The 21,379-nt window shown below is 43.8% G+C and overlaps 1 protein-coding gene across 1 annotated transcript in view; it reads left to right on the top strand.

Moving 5' to 3' along the window:
* The window catches only part of TTLL5 (tubulin tyrosine ligase like 5), a 274,511-nt gene that overhangs the window by 26,790 nt on the left and 226,342 nt on the right, over positions 1 to 21,379 (top strand). The window contains exons 6-9 of the mRNA XM_029952174.1: positions 825 to 856; positions 4,422 to 4,504; positions 12,141 to 12,210; positions 12,664 to 12,748. Of these exons, the coding sequence (XP_029808034.1) occupies positions 825 to 856; positions 4,422 to 4,504; positions 12,141 to 12,210; positions 12,664 to 12,748 (270 nt within the window). The remainder of the gene's footprint in view (positions 1 to 824; positions 857 to 4,421; positions 4,505 to 12,140; positions 12,211 to 12,663; positions 12,749 to 21,379) is intronic.

The following is a 21,379-nucleotide window of genomic DNA, read 5'->3' as shown; positions in this document are numbered from 1 at the left end:
GGCCCCTGAACTTGGGGCCCACTTACCCCACGGCCGACCTCGAGTCAGTAACTAAGGAGGGCTTTTCAGGTTCTGAAAGAGTTATGTTTCTTTAGGAAAACAGCTAGAGAGAAGACTTTAACACTTTTTATTCTGATTATGTAACTGCATGTTTATTGTTAGTAAGCTTGTTGCTGTCCTTTCCGTAAGGACATATCGGTGTCATGCACACCTGCGCCCCCGTTGGGTACAGAAAGTCTCTTCATTGGCAAGACTTAGTGCCTGCATAAGAAAATATATACTTCTGCATTTGAACTATATATGCTTCCATTTGGGTGTCTGTTTTCTTCTTGCCATTTACGGGAATATTCCTGTTACCTTAACATCTGGACTTGTGTGACTTACCGTTCTTTGAGATTCAAGTATCACACATGTTTTACTGTGAGGGTTTAGAGGTACCAGTTAGTCAGGCTGTCGTCGGAGTTCAGGAGAATCGAAGAAACATGTGTTAGCCAATCAGGGAACTAAAGGTCAGCCATCTTTTTGGTAAAGCTAGACGGGAACATGTGGCCTGCACCCCTTGCTCAGTGGGCTCCTCACTTCTTTTGCCTTGAAGTGAACTGTCTTCTTAGGTCCAAGCAGATGAAATGGGCTATTTCAGGCTTTCGTGCACAGAAGAGGTGTGAGTACAGAGAAGGCGTGAGGCAGGTCTTTTGTGAGAGTCCACATAGTGGTAATAATACGAGGCAACAGGGAATGAATACTTCCTTTCTGTCAACCCTCTTCTAAGTGGCATTTCCACTCTGAAGTAGGCACCGCTGCTATTCCCAGGTTTACAGATGAAGAGATGAAGGTACTGAGAGGTCGGGAACTTACCGTAAGTCATGCAGGTTGCCAATGGTGGCGTCAGGTTCACACTTGCAGTTTGGCTTTCGAGGCAGTCCTCACTACTGGGCCTTATTGCTTAGACCCTGGGCAGTGTGCACAGTGTCCATTTCCCAGTATCACCGGTGAGACAGGATTAGGGGGGACACAAAGGGAGGACCGACACATAGCTATCTTTCTTCTCAGTAGGTCCAAGAGAGAGACTCTTCCTCTCTTATGGGCAGGGGAAGCATGGAGAGAGGAAGAGAAAGTTCTCTCTGGACTTCCTGACCTCTGATTTTCTTAACCTGCAAGACTGAATGGTCTGGTCTGGCTGCCCATTGCGGGGTTTGTCCTCTGGGAATCTGTTGTCAGGATCTCCTGCTTCCACCCTGGTGAGGCCTTTTCCCTGATAGCACCTGTTTCAGCGGGGACGCTTGAGGGTTCAGTGTTTGCCGACAAAAGGCTCTGGAGTGGGTCAGAAGAGACTATTAGTGGAATGAATGAAGTTCAAAGCTATATTGGACTCAAAGCCAAAAACTTGCTGCTTAGAATTTTTGTTATGTGACTTTAGCCAAGTTACTTAAACCACTCTGTGCCTTAGCTTCCTCCTCTGTAAAATGGGTTTATTACTAGTACCGACCTTAAAGTGTTGTTGGGATGTTTAAATAGGTTAATTCATGGAAAGCACTTGCAATGGCACCTGATAGGTGTTTAATAATTGTTCAGTGTTATTCCCTTTTTCACGTGACACTGAGATGTACTGTCAGATAATAAAAGTAAAAGCCAACATGATAGCATAAAAATACTTCAACTAACATGTTAGCGACATGACCCACATGTGAAAACTCTTCCTGTTAAAGTCTACAATAGTTCCCTACTAAAGTCTACAAGAGTCTGAGATGAAAATTCCCTTTGTCCTCTCTCTGCTCTTTCTTACCCTGCTGTTTTCCCTTTGGAGGCAGGCTGGGGGGCAGGGATGCTCATTCAGATCACTGGATAGAGTTAGGATTCCTCCGTCAGTTCAAGCATGACCAGTCTTTCGGTGGGATTGCTCTTTTAGCGTATTATTCAACCTCGTATGTGCTGTGCTTTTTAACAAAAATGAATTCAAAAGGTCAATAGGACACACAGAATTAATACAGCCATAACTCAGAGCCACCATGTTTAGCCCAAGGACAGTTACTATAGGCAAATGGTGTTCCTCAGTCCCCCAAGCAGATCACTTAATGATGTCATCACCAAAGACCACAGTAGGGACCCACCATGTTTGTGGAAAAGGGGAGAGAAGGAAGACATGATAGTCAAGAGGGTCCTCTTGGTTTCAGTCTTGCCAGGATGCCAGTCATTCTTTGCCAGTTGTCCAGATTCCATGACCTCTAAGCTAAAATTCATTTGGGGGAGATCCAACATCGTTAGGTTAGTTGCATTGCTAAGGTTACATATTGAGGGAGAAAGCCACCTGTTTGTACCACTTTCTTTTTCAAAAAGACATTCCTTTTCTCCATAAAGTCTGTTTTAAGTTCTTCTCTTCCTTTGGTGTCCATCTAGCATATTATAGCCCAGAAATTCCATTTTCTCCATGACTCATGTATTCCTGCCCTCCGTTGCTCACTTGAGTGTGAGCAATAGGAGATTTTTGAGAAGGAAAGGAACACAGGTTAGCCTTTAGAAAAACCACTGTGTGACATGAATTGGAGGGAGCAAGAGTAGGAACACAGGGGTCACTTGGAAGATTGTTGCAGTAATCCAGATAGGAAGTGTGGTTGAACCGAACTAGAGCGCTGGAATGGAAAGGGGGAGTGAAAGAGTGGTAGAATAAACAGAGTGTACCGACTGGTTGTAAGTAGTGAGGCAAGGGTCAAAGACGCTCCAGAGGTGTGAATCTGAGAAGTTAAGAAGCTAAGAAGCACACGGGGGAGTGTAACCAGGACTGTAAAGGAAGAACTGTTAAAAGGGACGAGGAGTGTGAAATTTGGGAGCAGGTATGGATCTGAGATGTCTACAGGCTTCTGTGTGGTGACTTGCAGGCAGTTGTAAAGGCAGAGTTAAGTTCTGGCAGAAGATTCTGGAAATTGCAGGTTTGGAGGTAGATGTGATCATAAGGGAGAGAAAAAGAGAATAAGTACCCCAGAGAGGAGAGAGAGCATGAAGATAGGAGCTGAGGAATGGGGTCCCAGAGGAGACAGAAGAGGGTTAAATCAAGAACAGACATGTGGAAAGATGCTCAACATCACTCATCATCAGGGAAATGCAAATCAAAACCACACTGAGATGTCACCCCACACCTGTCAGAATGGCTAGTATTAAAAAGACAAGAAATAACAAGTATGGCAAGGACATGGAGAAGAGGGAGTTCTGTGCGTTGTTGGTGGGAATGCAAATCAGTGTAGCCACCATGACAGATGGTGTGTAGGCTCCTGAAAAAATTCAACTAGAAATATCCTATGACCCGGCAGTTCTACCACTCCATATTTACCAAGAGAAAATGGAAGCACTAATTCAAAAAGATATATGCACTTCTGTGTTTATTGCTTCATTATTTACAATAGCCCAAACATGCAAGCAACCTAAGGGCCCATTCACAGATGACAGATAAAGATGTGGTACAAAGACACGATGGATTACTACTCAGGCAAAGGAAGAATGAAATCTTGTCATTCATGACAACATGGATGGACCCAGAGGGTCTTGTACTATGTGAAATAAGTTAGAGAAAGACAAATACCATATGATTTCACCTATATGTGGAATCTTAAAACAAATAAAAATGAAAACAGGAGAAGACCCATCAATATGGAGAACAAACTGGTGGCGGCCAGAAGGGTGGGTGCAATAGGTGTAGGGGACTCACGGGTACAAGCTTCCAGTTATAAACTAAATAACTCACAGGGATGAAAAGTACAGTGTGGAGAATATGGTCAAGAATATTGTAATAACTGTGTGTGGTGACAGATGGCAACTACCTTCATTGTGGTACCTCATTGCATATATAAATGTTGAATCACTATATCGTATATAAAAAAAAGTAAAGGGCACCTTTTAATCACTTGTAAATGATTGTCCTCCTGCGCCACTTGCACATGGCTTGATTTAAGATTTTTCCTTACAAGCTAAGAGAAATCACTTAAGAAAATATATCATTTCAGGCGATGCAGTGTTTGACTCACACTGGCCCTCTGCAATGTGAGCCTCTGGAGGTCCTTTGGTTAATGGAGGCGAGGATTTCAGGATTCATGAAGGCTATTTTGCCACAGTCATAAACTAACATCAGAGAGTTGCCTTATTTTGTTTTTATCCTCTCATTCAAGAAAGAGGGGAAACGACGGAAGAAATAGTAATTTTGCTGCCTCCTCCTCCTTCCTTTCCCTCCCCACCCCTCCCCATTTTTGTTTGCACTTCTGAAGCTAGTTAAAAAATGCAGGTTATTTTAGCTGTGCTCCCCTTCAATTAAAAACCTGGGAAATTCTTAAGGTATCTGAGTAGTTAACCATTGTTGAAATTAAGATGACAAACTCTTGTCCTTTCTTTCTCTTTGTTTCTCTCCCCTCCTTTTAATATCCCAATATTTTGAGCAGATTCATACTCAAAGGACCGGGGACCTTGGATAGTAAAACCAGTGGCCTCTTCTAGGGGGCGGGGCGTCTACCTGATCAACAATGTGAGTATGCAGCAGGTGACACCCTCTTCTTCTTTTTTTAAAAGTAAGGACTATCCCCAGACATGGGCTTGAACTCATGACCACATGATTGAGAGTCACATGCTCCATTGACTGGTCCAGGCAGGTGCCCTGGAACCCTCTCTTCTTCTTGGTTTTTTCCTGCTTCACCCTGCTGCTAACATGCTTTTTTTTTTTTTTTTTCCCATGAAGAGTAGGTGTTCTGCTCTGAAATCTGCATTTAGAAGTGTGAGATGAGGGTGGGTACGAGTTGGCTACTATTCACCTTACTGTCAGTGACCTCTTTCCGTGCCAACAGTTACCCTATCGCTAAGAAGTCACTTGATCAAATGTTGGGAAAGAGCAACCTTTGGTGTCCGCAGAACCTTTTCTACTTTTAGCATATTGTCATATTAATTCCTCAGCACTAAGCATTAATTGGTAAGATATACATTAAGTTTCTCTTGGGAGCAGAACTGTGGGTTCTTACCCACAAGGCCATCAAGGAAATTGACCTTGGTGTGGTGTGGCATTCCTGATGCTACTTCTGTGTCTCGCCTACTCCTCCTTCTTCTGCCTCATCTTTTTTTTCAAAGTCAGCAGTATTCTGATTCTTTGCAAAATCCTCATGAAAAGTTGTTGAGTACAGATACAGAGTAAATAAAATAAAATCTTAACCCCAGTCTCACTTCCTGTACTTTTAACAGTAGTTTTTAACCTATTATAATTGATTTATGTTTCTTTACTTAATTTTTCATTGTGTTTAATTCCCATTTTGATATTTATCTCTCTCACATCACCATCTACCCTTCCTTCCACATTCCATTACGATTACTTTTTATATTTCAGGGTTTATAAAATTATGTTATCTTCAATGGCTGTGATTCCATTTCTCTGCTTTGAGTGAAAGCATTTAATTAAACTGAGCAGAAACTTCACAGCATTGAATTCTGAAATGTCATCAGTATTTCATTCTGGGTCTTTTCTCATTCTTACATCTGGACATTTGGTCAGCCCTTTCTGTCTGGAAACTAGTGTTTTTCTTTGTTTCAGGGAAAATTACCCAATTTTTGTTTTTGTCTCTGCTTCTGGAACTGTGTTTTGAGGCATTGTGGGTCTTTCCTTTTCATCAACTTGTCTCTGATTTTAAATTCTTGGTTTTCCTCCATCTTGATCTTTCTGGACCGTCAACTTGTCTCTGATTTTAAGTTCTTGGTTTTCGCCCATCTTGATCTTTCTGGATTGCTAGTTTGAACTTTATCCATTTTAATGTTCATTGTATCTACTATATTTGTGTATTGGCTATCATAGTTATAGAAACTTCTATTTTCTGACTCGCCTTTTTTTTTTTTAATAACAGCATGTAGTTGCTTAATGGATTAATGGATGCAGTTTGCCTGTTGGCCTTAGTAAGGATATCAGTTGAAAGTTTTTTAAAAGTTCTCTTCTGTTTTGTGTATTTTCTTGGGATTGCCTTTTTTCTCCCCTGCTGTTGGGCTTTCTCAGTTTCAATGACCGTAGATGTTGAGTGTATTTGTGAACAGATTGAAATTGACAGCTGACCTGGGCTTCCCCGTACTGTCATGTAGGTGTAATCCCTAGTCGTTTCTCTCTGAACAGGAGGCTAACTCAGTTTTGTGCAAGGGCAAATTGTGTTGACTCACAGGCTGGTAGTGTATGGGAGTGAGGAGTGCCCTTCTTCCTGCCCACCCCTGCTAAAATAGAGCGACCTTATAGTGAATACAGAGGGAGATTTTGGTGATTTCCCCTCCGGTCTTTTCCTCCATGTCTGTTGTAGGGAGACAGTGGCCTCAAGTTCCACTCCTCTGTCCCATGTCTCTCCACACAAGATGTCCTCCCCGGAGGTATCAGGTTCTATCCTGAGGGCCAAGCTTTGGGTGTTGGAGGAGGACCACTCAATTAATCAAGAATTAATTACCTGATTCTTGTTCCTTGGCCTGCTCCTGAGCCATGTTTGTTCACTGCCAGCTTGGAAATTCTCAGAGGCTCTTTGAGAAGATCACTCTCACCTCTGGTATTTTGCTTCCTCTGCTCTGCTTTTTCAACCTGATCCCTTCTGCTTTCTGTCTTTCAGGATTTCCTGAAACTTTTGGTCTCTTATTGGCTCCTTTAAATGTTTTCTAGCTTTGTTTTTAAAAATCTCTTCATTGTCCTTCCAGTGGGACTCTGGACTGGAAGAAAGGAAGGTTGGTGTGTGTGTGTGTGTGTGTGTGTGGTCAAATACTCTTTTAAATTCCCCAATTCTTTTTTTACATGGTCTGCGCTATTTCCTACACGTGCAGAAACTAACTTTCTGAGAGGTCTTTCACGCTGAAAAGTCCTTAGATTCAGCCTGCACTGAAAACTGCACAATAAGTACTGATGGCCAGACCTTACGTGCTACAGAAACGCAGGGTCCGGTTCTGGTACTGCAACCGCTCCAGCCCGAGCCCCAGGCTCCATGTCCTGTTACCTGGCCCCGGGGCACTCAGGAGGCCCTTCTTTCCTGGACTCTCTTGTGACAGAAGGCCCTGGTCACATGCTTTGGATCTCTCTTTTCTCTTTTCTGTTCTGACCTTGGCGCTTTGGATCTCTCTTTTCTCTTTTCTGTTCTGACCTTGGCGCGAAGGCTCCCGTCGGACAGCTTTTCCCTCAGCCCTGTGCCAGGGGCTCCAGTGTTGTTTGAGTCTCACAGACGGCCGGCCGGCACTGGTTTGGGTTTTAGCTGCCAAATGGAATTGCTCTTGAAAGTCAACTGTGGTACAAGTTTGCTTTTTATTTTCTTAGACATGAGTCAAAAGAATAGGATCTATTTCCAGCTCATCTGGGACTTTTTTCTTTTGGAATGCTCTTTTGCCCTAGTGATTTGTTATTTTGAAACCAACATCATAAAGAATAGAAAAGTTAAACTTTCCTTTGGTGGGGCTGAGAACCCCTAGCCCTAACTCTTCCCTGGATGGAGTCTTCTAAAGAGGGTGACAAGTCTTTAGAGAATGCAGGCTCTCCTCCCTCCCACCTCTCCCCGGCTGAATCCCTAGAGACCCCCTGCATAGATCAAAGTACTTGGCAGGACCCTTCACCTCCCTCCTCCCCCTCAGTGAGGCTTTGGAATGAGTCTGATTCTTTGAGGTATTTGGTAGAGGTGCCAGACAGAAGCCTGGGAAGATGCCAGCAGGCACCAGGGGGCCTGGCAGCGTGGCCACGATGGGAAAGTATTCCCATTTCACTCCCCAAACAGGAATTTTATCACCTTTTACTCAGAGCTGCAAATCTTGTAGTTAATACGCTTCTCTCTCTCCTTAGGCACAAGGCCTCACCATCCCCTCTTTTCCATACCTGGATCCCTTCCCATGGAATATGTGACCCATTAGCCAACTGGATGAAGTAACTCTTTCCAAGGCTGCTGCCTGCTTTCCTTTCAGATTTGAGGGGAGGGGGCGGGAGTGCTCAGGCCGAGAGGGTCTGCGAGGAGCTGAACTGAAGTGAGTGGGTGAGGGACTCGGGTGGGTGGAGTTAGGTATGGGGGCCAAATGAAAATATCTTTCCCTGTCTTCCCCACTGGAGAGGGCCTCTTATTAAAAATTCCCAGTAATAGTCATAACCTTTTGGAAAATGTCTGCAAATAGCAACTTTTACCATTACAAGGACAGGATAAAGGACAGTAAAAGCATTACTTTTTATGAAATACCGAGGAGAGAAGTGTGAGCTCCTGCGGATGGAAGTGTCTTGGCCCGTCCCCTGCCATGGTCTCCTACGATGTGCTCTTTAACTCTGGAAATACAACCCAGAGGAACAGAGCTCTGTTTGCTCCAGCTCCCTCAGTGACTGAGGGTTGTGTTTTCCCAATTTAGTATATTCAAGTCGAGGAGGGAAAGATCTGGCATTTTCTGATTCAGGTATGGGTTTGATTATGGACGTCAGATCATTCTTCCTCGTCCTTCTTGCCTCACACGTTATCTCATATTAATGTTTTCTTCAGGATTTTGAAGTAGCAGGAGAGTGTTTCGTTTACTCTGTTTACTCTCTGTGTTTGTGAATATAGTTCTGTATAGCTCTCTTGTTTCTATTTGTTTGTTGTTATCTTAAGTCCTCTCTTTTTTTCCTTGTTGTTCAAGAAATATTTAGGGAGTCCTTGCCATGTGCCAGATGCCGCCACTCTTAAAACCTTTTGAGGAGTAGGAATTGTCTCCTAATCCTAACACGGATACTAAGCTAACGTATCTTCATTATAACTCGGTGCACGGCTGTGAGCAGAAGGGCGTGTGGAGATACATGATGCAGGCTGTTGGGCTGTGGAACTTTGTAGAACCATAGAGGTGCCACTGAGTTTGCACTGAGAGTAATAATAACCGATACCTTTTGAGCATTTGGTGTGTGCCTACCCTGCACCTTCCAAATACAGACTCAGGTAGTCTTTAGAAGAACCCCATGAGGTAGTTACTGTCATTTCCTTGGTAAGTGGTAGAGTCAAGATTGTAACTCAGGTCTAGCTGATTCCAGAGCATAACACTCTTTTTTTTTTAATTTTTTTTAATGTTTTATTTATTTTTGATACAGAGAGAGACAGAGTATGAGAGGGGGAGGGTCAGAGAGAGAGAGGGAGACACAGAACCGGAAGCAGGCTCCAGGCTCTGAGCTAGCTGTCAGCACAGAGCCTGACGCGGGGCTCGAACCCACGAACATGAGATCTGACCTGAGCCGAAGCCGGAGGCTTAACCGACTGAGCCACCCAGGCGCCCCAAGAGCGTAACACTCTTAACCGCTATACCGTTCTACCTTACAGTAACTTATCAGATACCATGAAATTTAGTCTTACAGTCCATTTAGAAAAATGGATGTTTTGCCAGCTCTCCCCACACTTTAGATCTTGCTCCAGCATACTTTGGCGGGCAATTGGAGCTTGGAATTGAACTCATTTGAAACAAGTCATTTGGGGATGGATGAAAAGGAAACAGGCTTGAAAATATCAAAAAGCTTTGATGAGTTGCTTCTTAGCAACTAATGTAATGTGTGTGACACTATACCAAAAAAAACCATACCGGACCCTTCTTTTCTTTGTCGAGGTTACAATTGAATTCCTGATACAGGTAGAAGTAAGAAGTTCAGACCATTGAACAAATATTCAAGTTACTTAAATAATGTGTGGATTATGGTACGCCTCACTCGGACAAGTGTGTATGATGAGGGAGGGAAGAGAGGAAGTGGCAGGGACAGTAGATGTGTCACGGAATGTAGACCATCACCAGCGTAGCCTCTGGTTCGGAGGAGAGTTGGGCGGTCGCATATCTGCTGCAGCCTGGAGGTGTTACTCAGTGGGAAGAGGTCTGCAACTTTAATTTTAGGTTTGGAACCCAGCCTTGAAGCTTGCTCCTTTGTGCTGTGATTCATCAGCTCTTACACACTAACTTGACTCCAAATGGAGATAGTACTTGTGAGAAAGTGATCAGGAAATGTAAGGGAGTCTGGAAATGGTGTGGGTGCTCGCGTCCGTGAGCATGAATCAGCACTGGTCGCTGCCATGTCTGTGATGCAGGGAGATGAGTTGTAAAAGCTGCGTTCTGAGTCTGAGCCCGCAACAGTGGGAAGTGAGAGGGGAGTCTCTTTCTCTTGACTCTGGAGTTGCTCATCATGATTGCGTATGATGTTACAGGCCACAGAATTATCCTTGTTTTATGTGGTATTTGGGGGTAGCAAATGCACTGTTATAAAGACAGTCTTTTGAAGTTAGGGAACAGTATTTTAGGTCATAACTTTGGGGAAAGGTGTGAATAGGACTCAAGAGTTAAGGCTCCGAGGCAGACTGCCTGAGTTCAAATGCTCCTCTGTCACCGTGTGACATTCGGGATATTTGGATGGTGCTATACCTACCTCACAGGGTTGGGTGAGGGCCAAGTGCAGTAATACTTGTGAAAAACTAGGACAGCGCTGGACACACAGCAAATGTTCATTCAGTACATTTGTTAACTTTATTTTTTCCTGCAAATTTTAATAGTTATTTCTGTTGCCGTTGCTGTAGCTATTATCATTATCTTAATTACTATAGACACTTCCCTTTTGGAGTTCTTTTATCCTGAATAGATTGTGGTGGGTTCCAGCTTATTTTCCTGCCTTAATCTAAGAGTTGTGCTATTCCATATGTTTTACTCTAGCTACTTACTTAATCAAGAATCCATAATCATTTCCTGCTTTCTACCATGTTCAGGCTAACTTACCCTTGTTGGGGGTTTGAATCCCTTTGCTAATGGGGTCTCTCCCTCCTAATACTCTAACCAAAGCTTTTCATTATTCCCCCATCAGTCTTCTAGCCTCAGGCCAGTGAATCTGCCTGCTGGCCTTTCTCCTGAACTTTGTGACAGCTTCCTTTCCTTTCTACTGTGTGCCCAGTAGCTTTCAGCCCTCACTTCACCTGCTCTTCCAGGTCAGGCCCTCCCTCACTGATGCCACATAACTGGTCTGCACTTGTATTGAGGAGGCTCACATCCTGCGCTTGCAGATATGCTGCTTTGTGTTCTTTTAAATTATGTATTTTGGGGTGCCTGGGTGGCTCAGTCGGTTGAGTGTCTGACCTCAAGTCATGATCTCACAGATCGTGAGTTTGAGCCCCGAATCAGGCTCACTGCTGTCAGCGCAGTGCCTGCTTCCAATCCTCTGTTTCCCTCTCTCTGACTTTCCCCTGTTTGTGGTCTCTCAAAAATAAACATTAATAGCAAAATATATTTTGCTGTCCCTTTACTTAAATATTAAACTCTTAAGAAGTAGGGGTTAGGCTCTGTGAGGGCAGGGATTTATCTGTTTTCTTCATTACTGTATCCTAAGTACCTTATACAGTATCCAACAATACTCGGGATTATTTATTGTATTAACAACTCTTTTTTGCATTAAAAAACTCTTTAAAAGAGCTAGTTCAGTCTTGATATATAGTGGCCTAGGAAGTACAACTGAATGAATCAACGAAACATCCATCCCATTTCCCAAACGCTAGGATCCATTGTGGAAAGATCTATAAGTCTTCACTTCAGAATAATGGTAGTATTTTAGGGGCGCCGGGGTGGCTCAGTTGGTTCAGCGTCCAACTTCAGCTCAGGTTATGATCTCCTCGTCCATGGGTTCGATCCCCATGTCAGACTCTATGTTGTGCTGACAGCTCAGAGCCTAGAGCCTGCTTCAGATTCTGTGTCTCTCTCTCTGCCCCTCCTCCACTCACACTCTGTTTTTTTTCTCTCTCTCTCAAAAAATAAACATCCAAAAAATTAAAGAATAATGGTTATATTTTAAAATTTCCATCATCCTTTACATTTGGGAAAAGTCACATTTTTATTTATTTTTTAGGTAGCTTTTATTTTCTTGGCATGTGACCATTTAATGTCATGTATATAAATCTTTAAAGCTATTATGGCTCTATTTATTATGTAAGAAGTACTGTGTACATTTAGTTTTCACCCCCACTGTGTTCGGATACCCATAGTGTTTCTAAGTGTTATGTTGCTAGTTGAATATAAGGGTAGCTTGGAGGAAAACTTGTCTTAGAGTTGTAGTTTGCCGTTGTATCAGTTCTAAAAGGTCAAGAACTCTGTTCCCTTATTGTCAGTTAGGATTCCCTTGGGTTTCCGTCCTTTTATTCTTTCTCTTTACCCCTTAGCCGAACCAGATTTCCCTGGAAGAGAACATCCTGGTCTCCCGTTACATTAACAACCCCCTGCTCATAGATGGTGAGTTGAGATTGGGCTGTTGACTGGACTGGGCTAGATCTTGCGAATTTTAAAACATATTTTCACAGTCTAGTAAACCAAGTAAGTTCTTGGCACCTGTGGCCCCAGAGAGGAGACTGGTGCCTTATGTATGTCATGGGATTATTTTGACAATGAAATGAGAGAATAGAAAAGAAAATGCTCTATAGCACATGTGTGTGAAAACTGCACAGCACATATATGTAAGCCCCCTTTCACATTTTATGGCGGTGTGTGTTTTGTGTATTATCGTTTAATGGATGCTTCTATAAATATATAATTATTCTCAAAAGGCAAGGTGGGCTGCAGGTAGTGTGTGTGTTTTTGGGAGAGGAAGATTATTCTTTCATATTTCTTTGTTACATTGTCTTGTTCATCTTGCAACAGAAAACAAATGACCTGCATGTTTCCTGTGACCCCCAATTTTTTTTCTAGATTTCAAGTTTGATGTGCGCCTCTATGTGCTTGTGACTTCCTACGATCCTCTTGTCATCTATCTCTATGAAGAAGGGCTGGCTAGGTAAGAGACTTTTGGGGAGAAGAGGTGTTTATCAGAGTGAATCCATTAAAAAGTGTGTTAAGATCAGGCTGTTTCTTTCTGTTGTGTTCAACTCAGAAAAATGGAGTGAACCCAGATGGATTTCAGATTACAGAAAATCAGTCGTGTTACTTTACAGCCACACTTGCATCCCACACAAGCGAACAAGCATCTGTGTGTAAACGCACACCTTTGCCAGCGGGGCTCTAGGATCACATTGTATTTTCATGCAGTGGCAACTGTTACGGTGACCCTGGGGTGTTTGGATAATTTGTCATTGTTTTTTACTACTCAACGAGGAAAAAAAAATCCCACACTCATCACCTGTCACATACCGAACATTTATTTCAGTGCTCACAACAGCCTTACAGTTGATGCAGTTCTGCAGTGGGAGCCAGGGACCTTGGTCACTGTCTGGAGCGCTCCCAGCCAGCTGGTGGTGGAGCGGGATTTGAATTCATGGATCTGACTCCAGAGCTCAAGGCCTGAGCTGTTTCCATGCCTCTTGTATTTTGGGGGCATTAGCGGCTTCCCTCCCCCCACCCCACCCTGCCCCACCACAAATAATATGCTTTACAGTGATTATCTATACATTATTTTCTTTCTCTTGAGGTACCTTTTAGGTTTTAAGGTAATGTGACTTACAAAATTAAGTTCAAGTTATAATAATCTGAAAAACTTCCCCCACAGCCACCAAAATTTAGAGCTGGTAATATTTTCATAGGCCCTTTACACTGTTTAAAATAAAGCGTACGTTTGCTGTGCTCGTGCTCCTTTCTCCCGCAAATCTGGTCCACGCACCATATGATACATATTTACCAACAAGCTAATCCTGAAGTTCCTTTGATAGGGCACAGCGGTTTGGGGGATGCTTTGCATCCACAGTCAGCCATGACAAGCTAAAAAGCATGGCCTGTATGTGCTTGTATATTTTAGAAAATGCACTTAGAAGATGGGAAATCTCATGGTTTAAAAGGAGGCTACCTATTCAAGTTGAGGCGCTTGTACTCCGGAAGCTGTTATTTCAGAATGCTATTCTACTTGTGTCATCTTCCGAAATTCACTGATGTGTCCTGTGACTAGAGTTGGAGGGTGAGCGCGGTTAACCAGCTTGCAGCTGGCTGAGCTGTGCCTTCCCTTCGCCTCTAGGTGGCAGCGACAGCATTCCTTAAACATTGTCGTCTTCCAAGTTACGACGTCCGAGTTTGAGCCTGAGGAACACTGGAGGCTACTGAAGCTCCATGGTTCCGGACTCCTGTCCCTTGAATATTGAGGAGTGAATAGTGACGCTACCTATTTCTCAGTTTCTAGGTAAAGGGCTGAGCACCAACTGACTCCTAGCTCTGATCAGATTTTCATAGGCGGGGAGTTTTCTGTGGTGCTTGTAGGCACATGTACCCTCCTGCTTTGAAGTACAGGTTTAAAAGCTGAGTCCCCATATTCTTTAGAGTAAAAAGAAGGTAAGCTATACCTCTCACTTCCGCTCACTGAATAAGGTGCAGAGGGTTTTCCATTTTGTAAAGCAAGATGCTCTGAGGTGTCTTTGTGTAGCATGAGCTTCTCCACTGCCTTCCCTCTCTCCCCTGTCACCCCATGTTGCCTCCTATGCCCTTCTCGGGAGCTGGTGACGTCCTGCCACAATTTGAACTTCTGGAGCAGGGGAAAAGACCCCGAGGTCACACGCACTGTTTCTCAGGGATGTCACACCCGCGCGTTCGGCATATTGTTCCCCCAGGACATTGCATTCAGAGTATTGATAGCCCTTTCTCTTGCTAAAATTTGCCATAGCTTTAAGGCCTCAGTGTTCAGATATGAAATGAGAGGAATACCAACGTTTATTATAGAATTTACTGCAGACATGCGGCTGCTTTGGCCGCTGGGTGTGTGTTGCAGTCAGAATCCACAGATTTGAGCAACTGTCTTCTCTTGCCTCCGGCGGGACCTGAGTGTGTATGTGTGTGGGCATGTGTGTACTGTCTTTTAATGGATGCTTTTTATTTTACTCTTTTCAGAGTAATTTAGAAGACAGCTTTTTAAAAGCTCAGACCAAAGTGAACCAAATAATAGGAATTTTCAGGACTTTGTCACAGTTAAGCTAAAAGTATGGGTGGATATAAAAATTTCTTTAATGTTTATTTTTGAGAGAGAGAGAGAGAATCAGAATGAGTGGGGGAGGGGCAGAGAGAAGAAGACACAGAATTGAAGCAGGCTCCCGGCTCTGAGCTATCAGCAGAGACCGATGTGGGGCTTGAACTTAGGAACTGTGAGATCATAACCTGAGCTGAAGTCAGGTGCTCAACCAACTGAGCTAGCCAGGCACCCCTACAAGTAGGACGGTGCAGCGTGTCAGGCTATTAGCAAGTCTCGTGAGGCTACAGTGCTCTGCACACTAACTTCCATGTGCCTGAGTTCTTGTGTCTTAACTCCCTGTGTATCTTGGCTTTCATCTGCTTCTTTTTAATCCTTAGAATCCGCTCAACTGTGTCACTACATTCAACAATAGCCTATAGCATCTCCGGATCGGCAGCCTCTAGTAATTTTGGGTCATGTGTGTTTTATGTAGACATTACTGAAGATAATCAGTTTGGGATGAGATCACTAGGCCGTTTTCCTTCAAGGCTCAGCAAGGAAAACCGTAATTTTTCCTAAAGAGACAGCACTGGCAGCAGATATAATTGGCTTCCTCTTTAGAAAAGAAGGATCTTATCCTGTATCGCTTTTGTTTTGGGCCTCAAATTAATGCTTAGGCGACCTAAAGATTAAGTTCATTTCACAAGACTGTTTTGTGAAATAAATATTTTGTGTCAATTCTTGACCTTTTTAAACTTATTAAGAAAAAGACCAGAAATAGTTTTTTAGAGTAATCATTTCCAGTTGTCTTTGTTGTTGTTTTATGAACACAGGAAAACTGTCATTATTTTCTTATACATGGGCAAAATATTGAGATGTTTAGGGAAAAAAATGTCTTTCTGGTATTTGGCCCAGCATTTTGCCCCAGAAGGTCCGCCCTACTTTTGAGTTTGACAGATGTGTTCCTGCTTTGCACCAGCAGGGGGCACTCAGTTTCCAGAGAGGGGTGCCATTCTCTACCAAAATGGTGTAGATCCTCTTTCTTGTTAGAGGTGGAATCCAAAAAGACTTTGTCCTGGATTTTATAGTTTTAGGTGGATCCAGTATGTGGTCTAAATGCTTTGACGAGGCCCTTTTTGAGATGGAGCTAATAGCCACATTTTCCCTGAGACCAGAAACAGAAAAAGTTAAAAGAAATTAAAACAGAATGGACTTGAAAAGCAAACATGCTGTCCGAGACCCAAAGATAGGTAGGTAGCCCTCGCCACGTGGGGGAAGTGAAGGTGCCCGACCAGGGAGTGGAGACTCCCATCCTGGAGTCTCCTGGGAGGGGAGGACACGGAGGAGGCCCCACTCACGTTCTGCCTTTTTTCTGCCTCAGCCATATTATCCAGTGGAGATGCAGAAAAGACCCCAAAGCATTTGTAGTGCCTTTCCTTTCCTCCCCACCCCCAGTGCCTTCTTCAGTAGCCTTCCTTGCTAATTAACACTGGCTCCACAGGGATATTTACCTTTTCTCTGCTGGATTCCTGTGGTTTTGAAAGAATTCAGGTAGTTGCTGGTTGCCAAGGAATTCAGATTACCTCACAGGCTGCACACTGTCCAGAGTCTCTGCCACAGCAGTGAGGGGGGTAAGGGGGGGGTGTAGAGACAGCAACAAGGGGAAGAAAACCCTCTCCAGTGCTCATTGTCACCCTCCCTGGCAGGCCCTTGCTGTTTGTGAAGTTTGAGTCATTTCTGGCTCTGAAGACAGGGGATCAGGCTGGTAATCCCCTCCCAGACGGCTCTGTGGGGCGCTGCCTAGTCACTGCCCCACTTTGGCAGTCTCTCGGCTGCAGCTGGTTGACAGCAGATCAGAGGGCTCTTGGGCCTCTTGTTCTTCTCCATAAGATTTTTCTGGGTCAGGCCAGGCTAAAACCCAGCGGCTCCTGGCAAGGCTGCCTGAGGTGCTGTCTCTTCATCCTCCAGGCCTTTCTGGCTCAGAGTGGCTACACCTGCTGAGAGATAATGCCTGTGCCCAGCCAGGATCTCCTCGGGGCCGGCCTCCTCCTTCCTTCGTACATTTGGACTGAATGTGTGTTGGATTAGGGGACTATCAAAGGGGAGGGACCAAGTGTCCTACATCCGCATTAGCCGTGACCCTGACTATGGTGCAGCATCTTTGAAGAACAAATAGTTTTTAAATGGAGGAGGAGAGTTTAGAGGATTCTGGTAATTCTGTGCTTTCCTTCCCGCTTGGGTTCCTTCCTGGTGAAGCTCCTGGGACACGCAGCTGAGGTGTAGTTTCAGTTCATGTTATCCAGTACCTTCTACGTGTCTAACACAGGAACTCTGCCTTCATGCAGACATGGAGTTTTAGACAAGTTGTTACCATTGTCTCCATTCTCACTGAGAAACATTAGAAAGCAAAAAGGAAATGTAGCTTATGACCTAAGAATTTATTGTCAGAATAAAGTTAATCTATATATGTTTCAGTGTGGTTAAAAAAATATATATACTTCTCTTGTCATCAGTAGTCTGAAATAGTACCCAGAATTTCAGATTTGGCAAAGAAGTAGAAGCTCCCCATCCCCTCCCCCCCTTTTTATGGTAAAGGTCAAGACTATGAAATTCTGTCATTAGAGCTTTTTCTAAATCTTGATTTCATTAAGAGGGAGGTTCAAGACTCCGTGCATCATGTAGAGTTCAGTATGTGTTAGCAGAAGTATTTGCAAACTTGGTCCTGGGGTGGCTGGTAGAGAATGACCTCTTTAAGGCTGTGGCTAATAACTTGTGTTGACACTTTCAGACCTAAACAGGCTGAAATTTGTTAGGTGAAGTTCTAAATCAGGGGTCAAGGCTCACAGGGACAGTCACTGAGGAAGTTGGTTTGGTGGAGAAGCTGGAGAGAACATGTTCCACTCAAAGGGCACTTACCATTCAGTGCCTGGAACTCGTTGGTATGTGGTGCTGCTATGGTCTGTTTGTATCCATCCCGTCCCCCCAAATTCATATGTTGAAATCTCACCCCCTCCCAAGGTCATGGTATTAGAAGGTTAGGCTCTTGGGAGGTGATTGGGTCATGAGGGTGAAGCCCTCATGAATATGATGAGTGCCCTTTTATAAAAGAGGGTCCAGAGAGTTTCCTTGCTCCTCCACCATGTGAGCACACAGCCAGCTGCTGAAAGTCTGTCTGCCTGTACCTTGATCTTGGACTTCCCAGCCTCCAGAAGTGTGAGAAGTCTATTTCTGTTGTTTATAAGCTACCCAGTTGATGGCAATTTGTTATAGCAGCCCAAATGGACTAAGACAAGGTGGTATTGCCAGATCTTTGGTTTTTTTAAGGTTGGCTGAAAATCTAGATTTTTACTGAGAAACTTACTTCGGTTTTAATTTTAAAACCATTTCAGACTTCTAGAAAAGCTATAAAAATAGCGCAGAGTTACCTTTTACCTTCATGGAGAGACCCCATTCACATCTGGCCAGTTGTCCCAATAATGTTCTCTATAACAAAAGGATCTGGTCTGGGATCACATGTTCTATTTAGTTGTCGTGTCTCTTTAGTCTTCTTTGGTCTGGAGCAGTTCCCATAGTCTTCCCATGACTTTCGTAACCTTTGCATTTGTGAAGATTATAGGCCATTTTTTAGAGTAGTCCCTCAGTTGTATTTTTCTGACATTTTTTCATGATTAGACCTGGGTTCAGTATCTTTGGCCAGAATACCACAGAACTGATGCTGTGTTGTCATTGCATTATATCTGATGGCACACGATAACTGTTTAGTGTTTGACCACTTGGTTAAGGTGGTATCTGCCAGGTTTTTCTTCTGTAAGGTTCCTTTGTGTTTCCCTCTGTACTTCATAAGTATCTTTTTTTTCTTAATGTTTTTTATTTTTGTGAGAGACAGCGAGAGAGCATGAGCAGAGGAGGGGCAGGAAGAGAGGGACACACAGAATCTGAAGCAGGCTCCAGGCGCTGAGCTAGCTGTCAGCACAGAGCCTAATGCGGGACTCGAACCCACAAACTGTGAGATCATGACCTGAGCTGAAGTTGGGCGCTTAATGGACTGAGCCACCTAAGCACCCCATGTACTTAATAAGAATCTTAAAATGGGATATTCAGAGACCATGTAACATTCCACATTTAGGTTTTTTTTTTTTAATTTTTAAATGTTTATTTTTGAGAGAGAGAGACAGCATGAGCAGGGGAGGGTCAGAGAGAAAGGGAACACAGAATCTGAAGACAGTCTCCAGGCTCTGAGCTAGCTGTCAGCACAGAGCCTGAAGCAGGGCTCAGAACCCACGAACTGGGAGATCATGACCTGAGCCGAAGCTGGATGCTCAACTGACTGAGCCACCCAGGCACCTCTCCACATTTAGTTTTTACCCAGTGATTTATCCATTGATGTTTCTTGCCTGAATTATTACTACATCAGTTGTTAAATTATTCTTTTTTGAAATGATTTTAATGTTTATTTATTTTGAGGGAGAGAGAGAGACAGAGTGTGAGCAGAGGAGGGTCAGAGAGAGAGGGAAACACAGAATCTGAAGACAGGCTCCAGGCTCTGAGCTAGCTGTCAGCACAGAGCCTGATGTGGGGCTCAAACTCATGAACCACAAGATCATGACCTGAGCCAGAGCCGGATGCCCAACCGACTGAGCCACCCAGGCGCCCCGATGATTTTCTAATTCCATCATTCCTTTTTTCTTTTATTATTTGGCATTTTGCTCCACAGCAGAGCTGTCTCTTCTTCCCATTTATTTATTCATTTATTTATTTATACCAGTGGGGATTCCTGTTTTACTTAATGGGCTATGATGCCTTGCTGTCAGGATTTATTTTGATGTCATATTGTCTCAGATTTGGCCAAGGAGAGCCCCTGTAAGCCGGCTTTTGTGTCCTGTCATTTCTTCGGGCACAAGATGTTTCAGGCTCATCTTGTTCTTTCTCTACTTAGCTCTGGAATCAACCATTTTCTCCAAGGGGCATTGATTGCTCTTAATCGAGAACAGTGTTTAGAAATCAAGGGCTGAGACCTAGATAAGCTCATTGCTCTGGGCTGTCTCTGCTCTCAGGTCCCTGAAGTGGGCAGACCCAGGAAATCTGTTACGTGTACGTGTACACATATACACGCTGACATCTATATTTGCCCTTATAAATGTTTTCATATATTGAAAAGCAGGAATTTATACTAGTACTTCCCAGTTCTTCTTTAAAACTACAGGGTTCATTCTGTTTTTGCCCTTTCCCTGTTTTTAATCTCTCTTCCCCAACAGTGAGTGAGAAATCTGACTCCCATTGTCTTGAACATATTTATTTACTCAGTTCCCTTTTGTGTGGCCAGTCTCTCAACCTCCTTGGCCACCACCCCCCTCAGACGCCCTTCTTGTGTGGACTTTGACCCCTGTGAGGCTGCAGCCCCGCATGGATAACCTCCTGTACTGCCTCTGGGCTGCCTTCCTGTCCTGCCCATCTTCCTCGTGTAAGCGCTGGCTGCCGGAAGGAAGGTCTAATTTTAAATGTTGGCCAAGTCATTCAAGTTTAAGGCAAAAAAAAGTGTGTCGGTTAATTGGAACTTGATTAGTAGGCCAGTGGGACCTCTGGTCTAGGTGATACAAAGGAAATGTTGGAAGATGGTGACCAGAGATGAGCATGGTCTGTGTAACAGGGCCTTTCGTGAGAAGCGTATCTTCCTGGCGTAGCAGGAAAGATGAGCACACACACCTAGGCGGTCTGCCATGTTCCCCGTCAGGCTAAGTGAAATAGAGAGTGTAATTTTCGGCTCTTGATAACTTTCCATTGAGCTTATGGTTTTTTTGTTTGTTTGTTTTTGTTTTCTCTAATTCTTACTTCTTAAGCTTTTTAGAAGCCCTCTCTGTGACATTAATACTCTTGTCCTAGCTGGAGTTGAGACTATAAATTCCACAGTGAGAAGGAAGATTAGGAGGAAAAAAACTTACTTTGAGAGATGCGGTCCTGTTGAACAAAGGGGTGTAGAAATGACAGATGTGTGGATTACCAGGTTACTCGACCGCCAGGCTTTTGCCAGGCTTTTCTTGTTGACCAAGTTAGATCAGGTACTCTTCTCGAGAAGAGATGAAAACCCTCTTTCTCTGAAGCAGAACCATTTCCCTCCCTCTCAGTCATTATTCTTCTCGGGGAGAGGATGGCAGGAGGTATGTCACTGTGAGGTAATGTCTGGAGGAGCCGGGTAGCCCCTGTGGGGCCACATGGGTCCTCTATGCATTTCAGAAGGAGTCAGAGAATGGCGGTCTCCTGCTTGATTGGAGAATGTCTAAGGGAGGGAAACTGGAATACACAGGCAGGGTTTACTCTCCATGGAGTGGCGTGGTTGGAAGTTAGGTGGTAACTACTGGAAGTTTCTGAAAAAAACCCAGAGGTCCTTCTCACACACAGACACAATGGTCATCAAACCCTGTCCCTTAGCCATACATGCCTGGTCAACATTTTCTCTTTGTCCACATCCTTCTTCCTGTCCTCGTGTTTGTTTATTTTAATTTTGGGGGCTTTTTGGGGTTGTTTTTCACTTTTCTTTCTTTGGCT

This window comes from Suricata suricatta, chromosome 9 (assembly GCF_006229205.1).
Source record: "Suricata suricatta isolate VVHF042 chromosome 9, meerkat_22Aug2017_6uvM2_HiC, whole genome shotgun sequence".
Taxonomy (NCBI): Eukaryota; Metazoa; Chordata; class Mammalia; order Carnivora; family Herpestidae; genus Suricata; species Suricata suricatta.
Note: the sequence above shows the minus strand (reverse complement) of the source record. Positions and strands in the feature narration are given on the sequence as shown.